Source organism: Gouania willdenowi, chromosome 18 (assembly GCF_900634775.1).
Source record: "Gouania willdenowi chromosome 18, fGouWil2.1, whole genome shotgun sequence".
In the NCBI taxonomy this organism is placed as follows: Eukaryota; Metazoa; Chordata; class Actinopteri; order Blenniiformes; family Gobiesocidae; genus Gouania; species Gouania willdenowi.
In genome coordinates, this window is record NC_041061.1 from 22,291,213 (window position 1) to 22,304,027 (window position 12,815).

General features: G+C 39.0%; 1 protein-coding gene across 1 annotated transcript in view; it reads right to left on the minus strand.

The window, feature by feature from the left end:
* Positions 1–12,815, minus strand: part of sorcs2 (sortilin-related VPS10 domain containing receptor 2) — a 462,702-nt gene that overhangs the window by 74,526 nt on the left and 375,361 nt on the right. The window contains exon 6 of the mRNA XM_028475153.1: positions 9,620–9,684. Within this exon, the coding sequence (XP_028330954.1) occupies positions 9,620–9,684 (65 nt within the window). The remainder of the gene's footprint in view (positions 1–9,619; positions 9,685–12,815) is intronic.

Consider the following 12,815-nt stretch of genomic DNA (forward strand, 5'->3'; position numbering starts at 1 on the left):
CTCTGTTTCTCCCTCCCTTCCGTCTTATCTCTCTCCTAGCTGCTGCTTTGTCAGGTCTTGTGAAACTAACAAGAGCCTCTCTCTGCAACTCATCCAAAACCGGAATAATGGAACTAATTAGTTGGTCTCTCAGTGCTATCGATCAGATTTTTTCGACGCAAAGAACCAGGGGTGGTGACCCCGCATGTCCAAGCGGGACGTTTGCGGCTGGATACACACTTGACCCTTGGAACAAGTGGCGAGTTGTGTGTCTGTCCATCCTTTCCGTGGAAGACGTGGAGGACATCTACATGATTGGAATAATGATAGTAGGCATGCTGCTGATCGGAACTGGTGGCTTCCTAATCTATCGAAAAGTCCGTACTACGCTGGCGACTGTTTTGGAAAAGCTGCCAGTGATTTCTGAAGGATGTAGCAGGGCTCTGAACACTCAGACTCATGTGTTGATCGATATCAAAAGCAAGCAGGAGCTGCTTTTGGATCGTCTACGCGTTATGGATAACAACTGGGAGAAGTTCGAGACCCGGCTTGGAAGTGGAAACTAGGCCACTCATTGGATTACAGCAGAGAGACCCAGGACAGAAGGCTATTGGAAATTAACATAGCCTGTATCAAATCACATTGCTTATCTCCCTTTCGGCTCCCCAGCTGCCAAGGCTAAAGCCAAGGTTGTCTCAACTCTTATCACCAGGAAGTTTCTGCAGACGGCGGCTCTTACCCCCCACTCCCTCCCCCCGCTCCTTCCCTACATTCCTCCTGGAACTGTTGATGCTGAACTTTTCCACACGTCATCTGGTTATCAGTAACGCAGCTACAGGTCTTCAACTTCAAATGCCTCGTCGGCCATCTTTCCCCACCTCCCCAACCGCAGCTGCATGGAGGCGTGGTTGCAGCGCCGACTGGCAGCACGCCCATGTCCCCAAACGGCTGGACTCCTGTTGTTCTTCCCACCTGACCCCCTCCCCCAGCCAACCTCCCACCCAACCCTTCCTACATGCCTTGTCTCGAGTTGTTTGACTGTGTCATGCTTACATTTATGTTTGCAGAGGCGGTTTTTTTCCTGGTTTCACACTGCTTTCTCTGTTTAGGGAAATCAGTTTCAAACTGGCAGTTTTTTTTCCCCTCACCCCTCCTCTCCTCCTGTTATTGATCCCTTTTTTCACCTAAATATGTGGGCGCCGCAAATGGCTGCTCCGGTGTGTTGATGTGTCTCCTCTCACTGCAACTACCTAGTCAAATTCCTCGTATTGTTCTAAACTGTACCTGGTCAATAAAGCTGATTCTGATTCTGATTCTGATTCTCTCTATTTACTCTTCTCTCTATCCAACCTACTCACCACAGATTGTAGAGCCCACAGGTGTTAGTTTTTATAAAAGGGGCGGGGCTAACAGGGCTTGTTTTTGATGCAAGATGGTCCCAAAATGTCACATGATCTTGTTCTCAACCAATAGCAAAAATAAATTGTAACAGCAGGGTTTCAACCCATAGAGAGCAGTCACTAACATTTTACGACAAAATATGCCAAATTAAAATATATTCAGCAGAAAAAAGTGTTTTTGGGGTTTAGTTACTCTTTAAGTAGTCGCAGTACACCTCGTAATCCAGGGATTCTCCACCAACATCACATTATAATAACAAGCCATGACCCAAAGTGAGAAAAAACTTTAAAAGAAAATATGAGGCAGCTTGTAACTGAGATAATAGAGAAAATCACAGCATGGCAATAAAGAATAAAGAATAATCTACTTCCATTTCTTGAAATTATGATTTAAAAAAGCCCCAAACTATTTTTGTTGTCATTTTTTCATTTCTCAAACCACGGCTAATGGATCTGAGACCTACATTTTAGGCACTAACCTAGAGGTTGAGAACCTCTGCTGTCATAGAAATAAACACTATAGTAGATAGGAAAAACAAAAACCTTTTACTAAATCTCTGGTTGTAAAGTGCAACATCTTAGCTTTCAGAAACAGTATCTTGTTCTCCAATACTGGCAAATATTGACATATCTATGGTAAGTGTGGCATATTGGTGGTAGGGGTTGATTGACTACGTAATTTTAAAAGTTGACTCTGTGCATACTAGTCGAGTCGACGTCGACTAGTCTATGACATCACCAAGAGCCAAATCCGAGCAGCAGCCGAATGCCGGTGTTGTACCAAAATCTGTGATCCGAAAAAATCTGTGATCACAGGTGGCGACAGTTCCAACCCATGCGGCTTCTCGGCAGCCCCTGGGACACGGGACATGCTATTGAAGCCAAGTAAACCCAGAAACACTGCTGCTTCGCCTGCCGTGAGTCTACGGTAACTGTTAAGCCCCGAGGCTTCCTAAGAGCTGGGCGTTTAGACTTTGTTTGGGCTGTTTTTACGATAGCTTCGGCTTCCTTCACCGAAGCCGGTGTTGTGCTATAATCTGTGACCCGAAAAAATCTGTGACCGCTGCGGCTTCTCGGCGGTAGAGAAGAAGAGTGCTAAACCTCTTCATAGCTATTCAAGAGCTATTAACTCCCCCTTAAACATGACTCTCCGGTGGGTGAAGTAAATGCAGACTGGAGAAGAATTACAAACATGTTTAAGGGGGAGTAAATGTCCGCAGAGAAGCCGCGGGGGTTGGAACTGTCACCACCTCCGATCACAGATTTTTTCGGGTCACAGATTTTGGCACCGGTATTCCCCCCAATGGAGCCTCTGTCTGCATTGCTGATGTTTTCCAGATCTGCTTAATACACAGACATTTTACCACTACAGCTAACGTCAGCATGTATATTAGCTGTAGCATCTGCCTACCAGCTGCAGTTTGAGGAGAAACGCTTGATGTTGTGCTGCCTTGCCTGCAGGGGTACCAGGACCCTCGTTTGCTGTGTTGGGCAAAAGTCAGGTACTGCGATTAGTCGACGTCACGTAGACAGACTTGCGAGACAACACTAAAGTCGACTCGTCGACTCGTCTGTTCAACCCCTAATTGGTTGTACCGAATTATTGACACATACCAATATATGAATGGAGCCCATTGTTCCGTATGTGCCACAGGGGCCCCATTTTTCAAATGACTACTTCTCCGGTAATGCTCGTTGAATCGGGCTGTAATTTGACATGGATATTCAATGAGCAGATGTCAAGAGCCTCTCGGAGACCTCTTTGTACTCGGTGGAACCGAGTCATTTGACTGAATTCTTGGGAACGTGGGACGTTCCGCGGGCCCAGCCATAGTTCATCGGAACTTGTTATCACATCATCAACCAAAAACCAATCCAGATTTAGCCTCAAATGCCTTTTTTAAGGCATACGACCTGATATCAATGCAGTGTTGTTAAAGCTGCTTTAATGCACACACCTGTGCCATGTTACGTGTGTACATCCTTCACATTACTATAGCTGTACTTCTGACCCAACCACCTAAATCTAGTGAACTGATTTCTCAAAAGGAAATTTGAAACTGCACCAACATTACTGTTATATCTGTGAGACGTTCGTAGAACAAAAGCAGTAGTGAATAAATCCAATTTGTCCATCTTAGTAGTGCCGCTGCATCCCATTTACAGGTTGATTGTCTGCGTTGGTGGAGGACTTACAATACTCCGCTTTCTCCTTTCTCAAGACGTATCCTCTCTGACAAATGGACTTTCTAATTTATTGAAAGGGTTGGGTGTTTATTCAAAGAAGCATAGGAGGGAAAAATACTGAGACAATATTGAATTCAACTAATTGCTCATTTCCGCCTGTGGCTCATACATTCTGTCTTCACCCGTGTATATTTGCATGCACCTGTTCAGCAAGTGACGACGAATGATTTAAGACATTAGGAGGACCGCACAGAGCCCATCATTTGAATATGGAGTCTTAACCTTAGGGACACAGAAAGCGGTGTGCATGCAGTACAGTCCACATCTGTATGACCAAGAATGTACTGTCACACCACCCTGCATATCAATCTGCTACATCCCACACTCCACACATAGGGGACCAAATTTCACATTTTAATATTTCCCCAATTCGGCTTCACGTCAGTGTCAATTTTACACTTTTCCATTTCATTTCCGTTTCCTTGTCTTTCTCTGTTACGATCATGACTTTACTGGCTATGAAACTTGATGAAATCATACCAAACACGCTAAACAGGGTTACTGTTATTAATTTTACATTTAAATGTTTCAGATGATTTACAGAAATGGAATGGTTACGCTGAAATCACGCGCGATTACATCGCAAGAACTTTAATTCTCCACAATGTTAGACCATAAAGCACCCTTTTAACAGGAAAAATCCCATAGAAATGTGTGATATGGTCCCAAAAGATTATTTGTGAAACCTTAAATTATAGCCAACCAGTAAATCCCTCCAGCGCAGTGTGATCAGAGGCATAACGTGTCACCGTGACTTGCCACCAGGTAAAATGAACAGCAGTTCAGCTAATACACCATCAGATAAACCTGACTTTGTACCAATTTGAATGCAGTGAAAAATAATCTGAACCGCTTGTTCATCACAACGCGTTAAAAACACGCTTGAGATGAAGCTCTGCATTCATTTTTTTAGTCACAGGAAAACATAATTACTAAATAGCACGAGATTGTGAACGAGATAATAAATAAAATTAGACATATTAGTCACAGGTGGAGTTTGACATTCTTGCCAGGGGGGCAAAAAATAAAAATAAAAATGTAATTAAATATGTAGAACGTCTCGAGGTTCTCGCCAACCACAATGTGTGTAACATAAACAATAATGTAAAAATGACAAATAACATAATTGATAATGTTGACTATAAAAAATAGCGTCGACGAATCCTTTAATGTCTTAAATTCATGATATAATAATATATCAATAATAATAATAATAATAACAATAACAATAACAATAATAATAATAATAATAATAATAATAATAATAATAATAATAATAATAATAATAATAATAACAGCTGCAATCTAAAATACAGCTTGAAATGTTCAGCGCCCTCTTGTAACTTACAGAATGAGAGAGTAAAGTTGCTCAAATTAAGCAGTGTTATTATTTATGATGTTCTACATGATATATCATACAACACTATACATGTGGAGTTTGACATTCTTGCCAGGGGGGCAAAAAATAAAAATAAAAATGTAATTAAATATGTAGAACGTCTCGAGGTTCTCGCCAACCACAATGTGTGTAACATAAACAATAATGTAAAAATGACAAATAACATAATTGATAATGTTGACTATAAAAAATAGCGTCGACGAATCCTTTAATGTCTTAAATTCATGATATAATAATATATCAATAATAATAATAATAATAACAATAACAATAACAATAATAATAATAATAATAATAATAATAATAATAATAATAATAATAATAATAATAATAATAACAGCTGCAATCTAAAATACAGCTTGAAATGTTCAGCGCCCTCTTGTAACTTACAGAATGAGAGAGTAAAGTTGCTCAAATTAAGCAGTGTTATTATTTATGATGTTCTACATGATATATCATACAACACTATACATGTGCTTTAAGTTGGGAGACACACATGGAGGGATAGACTTGGTGGCAGTTGTAAATCACAACGTTAGACACAGATAGGTTAGAATAAAAGGATCCATATGGATTAAAAGCATTTAAAAGTCCAACAACGTAGATTATGGCATTAATGGTTTCTAACAACGTTACTATGCCTTTGCTGAACGCTGAATGCATGCACACTGGCAGTGCCGTGGTGGCCAGTGGACGCCCATTTTATCCAGACATGCACGCACTGAGCGCAGGGTTTACTCGTTCTCCGCTCCAGCCCGCTTGTTTTCTCGGTGCATCGACAAACAACAGACTAGTGAGTCTATGGAGCGCCCGCGGTGTCCTCCATGTTGTAAACAAAGCGCTGAGCTGCTACGAGAAGCAGGAGGGTCAAATGTCATCGGCTGCTGGTCCTTAAAAACCTTTTTCCTTGTTTTTAGTTTATGAACCTTTGAATTTTATATCGCTGTCTTTTCATATTTTTCAGACATTGTGGTTTTTGGCACTTAAAATATTTGTATATTATCTAAAGTATATAAAAAATTGGGGGTGAGCATGCAAAAAGGCATAAAAATAGAAAAGAAAATCTAACAAAAACCCCAAATTAAAGGTAAGGCAAATAATACAAATTTTAAATATTTGAAATGTTCTTTGTTTTATGATTAGACCCTAAAAACTATTGCAATGATGAACACACTTTAATGGGGGTGAGACTGCAAAAAGATTTATTAAAAATTATGAAAATCCAGCAAACATCCAGTCTCCCCCCTCGCAAACTATATATGATGTTCAAAACAACAATAAAAACACAAAGTCTCCTGTAGTAATGCTCAGATTGGTCATTATTCTAAATGCTGACATGAATGTTCACATTGTGGCCCTCAGATCACATTTTGTGGCCCCAAATGAACAAATGATATTAATCCATTTGTCACCACATGTTAGACATTAAGTTATATCCATTTAGTTCCTGTTTTCTCTGAATCGTGTTCTGAGAACACAACTACCTATCAGAAACTTAAAAAAAAAAAGTTACTATAGGTAGGAAGGGAACAGATTGGTATCGAGTATCCCTCAGTCTCAGGAAAGTAGTGGACAGATTGTACAGGTGGGAAAAGGTCCGACCATGTGTGATGCCTTGCCTCAAAGGCAGTGGATCTCCACTTCTGTGCTGTGGCACATTAGGTGTTTCAAGCTCTCCAACGCTCTCAGTTGAAATAATGACTCCCTCATGTCAGTAGGTGGCAGTAGGTAGTACAATCAGGCTGCAACACAGTTAATGGTTTGTTGTGTAGCAAGACCTTCTCTTCTGAATGATCGAAAGCAGTTATGGGCAACCTTTATCACGGATGGGGCCACAAAATGTAATCTGAGGGCCACAATATGCACATTCATGTCAGCATTTAGAATAATGAGCAATGAATAATAAGTTTGTGTTTTTATTGTTGTTTTGAACATTATTTAGCATTTTGTGTTTGTTGTTTTTATGTGTGTGTGTGTGTCGTTCGAGTCATATTGTGCATGATGTTATGCATTATTTATTATTTTTGTATTTCTGTTCTCGTGTTGCATATCTTGGTTATTATCATTATTGTTTAGTTATTTTACATTTCTTTGTCCCCGCAACCCAAAAATAAGTCAAAGCGGGTGAGAAAATGAATGGATATATTTATCTGTTTTCTTCTTTTGTGTATTTTTCAGTAATTTTGTATGTTTTATCATCATCATTTAGTGTGTTTTTGACTATGAATTTGTGCATTCACTTTGGGAGGTGTACAAAATTAATCCGAGGGCTACATGTGGCTCACTAAAACCAGATGGATTCATAATTAAAGCCATTTATTATTTATTTCTGACTTTTTTTTTGGACTTGGTTTTGTTTTGAGCTTTTATTGCATTTTCAGAGTAGTACCAACATTTTTGCCAGGAGATAATTTGGTTTTGTCCACACCTAGCTTGTTGAAAATAACTTTTAAAATAAGTGGGAATGTTTTTTTTTTTTTTATAAAGTGTGTAGAGATACGTTAAATGCAGCACTCAAGGATTCTTCCTTCCGCTAACGTGGGTTCGAATCCCACTTTTGACATATACATTTTTTCATTTTAACATATTTAACACGGCAAATTCCACCTTTAAAAATACGTATCTGACAAAAATAAACATTTTAGGGTATTTCCTGGGTTAGGGATAGGGCTAAAAAAAAAAAAAAAAAAAAAAAGGTTTAGCGGGGTAGCTATAAATAAATATGAGCTAAAATACAGCTGACAGAACTTTAAGTCACGTAGTGCACCTATCACGTGACCTAGACTTGCCAATGAGGGCCGCTGCATATGCATAAAGAGGCAGTCTATGCATAAGTTTAACGTATCCATAGCCGCGGCCTATTTTTTAAATTATTCTTAATTAACTTGTATTTATCCACCCCATGCAATGTGCTCCTGTGTCGCTGTTTGGGATCTCTGCTGTGTGACGTGCCGCTGCTCACACTGCTGTGTCTCCACTTACAGCCTTTAAACCAAACAAACTCGGCCTTGTTTGAAAGAAAATGTGCCGTTCAACTGCCATCACCTGCCTTATGTGTAAAAACCTCCTTTGGATTTCCAACTCGGTATAAAAAACACAGTTTTTGCCAGCACAGGTTTTTTTTGGACAGACCCAGGGGAGGCCCTGATGTAGAAAAGGACTGTGAACACACACATTGTCAAATACACACTTCTATTACCCTCCTGGCCCTCCCTGAAGACGTAAGCACCAAATAGTGTGTCTGTCACTCTGCTGATATGATAGTCCAGATGTGTTATGTTTGGCCCTAAGGGAAATGTTCAGAGGAACGCTTCCCCAGCATCTAGAGCAAGGTTACATGTTCCCCATACTGTGTTCCTACTGCAGGCTTCGTTACAAGCTCATAGGGGAGCATCATATTAATATTGCCCCCTGCAGCAAGTGGTACAGTGAATATCGACTTCTTTCTAATGTGATGCCAGTCTGAAAAGGCCAAAATTAATGTGAAACAGACCAACACCTCATGCAGGTTAAAAATCCACGCAATACAATTTTCTAATTGCATGGTTTTCAGTTTGAATGGCGCAATTTATCAAGTTTCTGTGAATCGCAGCATGAGCACAGAGATGGGCAACTTTCACAACAGCAGGGTCCACAAAAATATGCATGACAGCATTGGAAATAATAACCACTCTACCACACTCAAGGGTTTGAGTGTGTTTTTGTTGTCGTTTTGTGTATTTTTCTTTTCTTTTACACGTTTTTGAAATTCATTTTGTGTATTTTTGTTGTGGTTTTCTGTGTTTTTAGAATCTTTCTGTGTGTTTTTGCTTTTTCCAAGTGTGTTAGAGCCATGTTTTGTGCGTTTGTGTGCATATTTTTGTGTATTTCATTGTCATTTTGTATGTATTTGAAATAGTTTTGTAAAGTTTTTGTATAAAATAGGTCTACTTTTGTTGTCATTTTCTATATTTTCTGTTATTTATGTGTATTTTTGTTCCCATTTTGTGTGTTTTATTGTAATTTTGTATGTATTTGAAGTAATTTTGTTCAATCTAATAAAATTCATTTTGTGTGTTTACTTTGGGGGCCGCACAAAATGAGTCCACCAAATGCCCATGTCTGATTGAGTAGGTAGTAACCAAAGAAATAGATTGTTTTTTTTGGAAAATTTTGTAGTATAGATTGGGCGTGTCTTAACTGCAACAGGAGACCCGCCCATAAGTAAGGTATTTATTTGAAATTCCAGCCAAAACTTTACAGTTTAATTACTTTTTGATTTCAGAAACACAAATCCAATGAAGAGCTTGTTGTTTACTTTATGTTGTCATCCTGTGCTTTACATTTACTGCATCTTTGCCTGCTCCGACACACCTGATCGCAGCAAGTGGCTCGTGTCCAGGCCTTCTGCTGAGCAGGATGACATGTCATTAGCTTTGGCCACCGTCGGATATACTGTATATTTAACCCAGTGATAGGAAGCGATAGCTCAGTTTAGACCGTAATAAATATTCCTAGTTAGTGTCTCATTGCGTGATGACTAATGCACGTCAGCTGTAGTGTTAGCATGCAGGTGCTGTGGTGATGACATTCTAAGGAATGGATTCTGCTTTACCTCCACTGGCATCCTGCATTTCCATGTGAACAAGATCGGGATCCACATCCACACCAGACACAGACCTGTATCACAGAAAAACATGACGTTAAGGGATTTCATTCAGTAAAAGATATTTTAGTGAGAAATATGACAATATTCGAGATTACATAAGTCACACACAATGACACACTGATGTGATATTCACCAATCTAACATTGAAATATTTACAAACAATAGAAAAAAAACCTTCTATTGTTCATTGTTACTACAGCGATTCCCAAGCTTTTGTGTCTCATAAATCTCTTAAGCCTCGTTTCCAATTGTGAGTATCCGCTCATCAATACATGACCTTTTGTTTTATTAACATGTAACATTTACATGATGGCACGCTCCTCTTAACTATTTTCTGCAGCTAAAACAACACAGAAGCTCATACATCATACATGTTGGTTTACTCTGATTTAGGATAAATTCTTATCATTTCCAGTGAGTACGAGCATACTGGTAAATTACTACCATGGTCCACCCTTTTTATGTGTTTTATTTTGTTACCTCTGCCAAGAAGGTAAGATTCTCACAGGCATTTATTTATTTGTGTGTTTGTCTGTTAGCCCGATTAGGTCAAAAACACAAAATATAAACTCACTCAGTGCCATTGACGAGATAACTCATCATTTCAAATCCAAACGCTCAGTGCCATTGACGAGATAACTCGTCATTTGCGTTTTTTCACGGGGATTACTCGAAAACACCCTGGCGGAGGTCCCTCATCAATATCTAAGCTGTGGGGTGTTGTAGTGACCAACTGTGCCCTGAAGATGGCAGCAGTGCACCTTTAGATGAGAGATTAGCCACTGATGCTACCCAGCAAAGCAGGAAGAAGCTGGAATGAGTGAGATTATGGCGCTACAGAGTGATATTGTGAAAAATCCAGCAGCTCACAGCTCCACATACTAACACAGAACATGTATGGACATGAGTAGATTACTGATAATGTTGCGATGGTGAGATAAAACCATCAACTTCAACTAACCGAGCCAAACGGGTTATCGCTGCGTGTCGGGAGGAGGAGGGGGAGGGGGTACAAAATACACCCAGCCTGTGAGCCAGATAGCAAAATAATAGGTGACATGTAGGAGGTAGCAGCGCCTTTGGATGAGAGATCATCAATGCTAGGCAGAGCCTAGAGGGAGAGGAGTAAAGGCGTTTACGAGACAGAAAATGGCGCTACGTACGGGAGTTGACGTTCCCAGCAGCGCACACTCGACCAGCACATGTGTGGAACTCATGGATAGTGGGGCGATGATGAGATAAAGAGGAATTTGCGTGTGTGCAGACTGATGGGAGAGAAACTTGGAGGAACGCCAAAACACAGTAAGAAACCCATTCAACTCTGACCTAGATAGCAAAATAATACAAATTTTGCCATCAAAAGCCCAGTCTCTGTTTTTTTGTTTTTTTATATATATATATATAAAAGGAAACAATGTTCGGATGCTAGACTTGTCACTAAAGCAAAAAAAAAACAAAAAATAGCTTTAAAGTCACTGACAGGGTTTTTTTTTTTAGAAAAAGGCTGTTTTCTCAGCTTTTTGCTCTGAAACTGAAGATTTGTGTAAAACTTGCTCTATTCAACGGCTGATTACAAAAGAATGAAACGAGCCAGAAACAAATTCTTTTTTTATGAAAGCAGAGGCTTCAATCTTTCAGAATCTGGTGTCAGATTTCAGATAGTTATAATAGAAAATATTCTGTGGGTCTTTAAAATCAGTCAAAATGCTCAAAAACGGCTGGCACTGAGGGGGGTAGAAAATATGAATGTATGTCAGATTGGTTACTCAATTACCAGAACGAGTTTCATCGTTATTGGATCCGGATTCCACATTTCATCGCAATTTTTGGAAATAAAATTGAGGGTGAACATACATTTGGACCTACATTATGGTTATTAATGGGGATATACATTTCTTTTAAACCTTTAAAGTGATCCAGATAACTGCCAATATCTGGCAGACAATTTAGAAAACAAAATAAAACAAAGCATTAACTATTTTCCGGTATCAACAATGTCGGTCTTTCATTGGTCTGTAGAATGCTGAGGTGGAAATGGGACTCTTTCATTGGTTGAGACGAAACTGCTGACAAAATATGGTGAACAAAGCTGGACAGATTTGGAGCATTTCCTGACATTTTACAGCCAAATATTAATCATATTTAGGTCAATACAGCTAGTTTTTACGAGCAAAACTAAGGAATGAACTCATTTCAAGCGTGCGTTTCATCGCGTACCGGTATATCAGTGAATATATTTGCCTAAATATTTGGTGATGATGATGACTTCCAACACGTCTTTGAATAGTGACAGTTAAAACCTAATTTTTTCCAAATACAAATGACAAAACAACGTTTGTTTTAGTGGTAAGCATTGCTTTTATGAACAGACAACTGTTCATGTCACGGGGAAACACGTCAAACACACAAGTATGCAGTGTGCGCAAGAGACAGTGGATGTATTTACATAATTCAGGTATAAAATATAAGGATGTCCTTGTGCAACATATCAAACGCGCATTAAATCTGCCTTGACTGTTCACACTGCAGTCGCATGGCAAAAGATCGGATACGTATCGGATTTAGGGCTTACATATCCAAGTGACCTGGGTCGTATTTGAAAAAATCAGATTTGGGTCGTTCAGGCTGCCATAAAAAAAAATCAGACAGGTCGCATTGGGGCAAAAAATTCGGATTTGAGCATTAAGTCCTGCAGTGTGAAAGTAGTCTTTTAGGGACAGGTATATTAGTTTATTTATGTTCTTAATTCATAACTCACCAGGTAAGAAACGTCAATATGTTTAATGTGCTATAATTATTTAATAGAACTGCTGATGTTGCAAAGTTCCTTTCATGTCAAAGAGTCTGATTGACGTACACTGTAAAAAAAAGTCCGTAAAATTTACTGGTAAAAAATTGTGAAACCATGACAGTAAAAATCAGTAAACAAAAATAGCAGTTTTATAATAATAATAATAATAATAATAATAACTGTTTATATAACATTAAAATCATAGAAAATGTATTAATCATGAAAAAACTGTAATCTTTACATTTTATCTCTTTGAAATTTACATTCCTCCTCTCGAGCACTGTTTTTTAACACAAAAATGATGTATAACATATCACAGTTGAGTACTGTGATTTTTGCCAATATTATTTT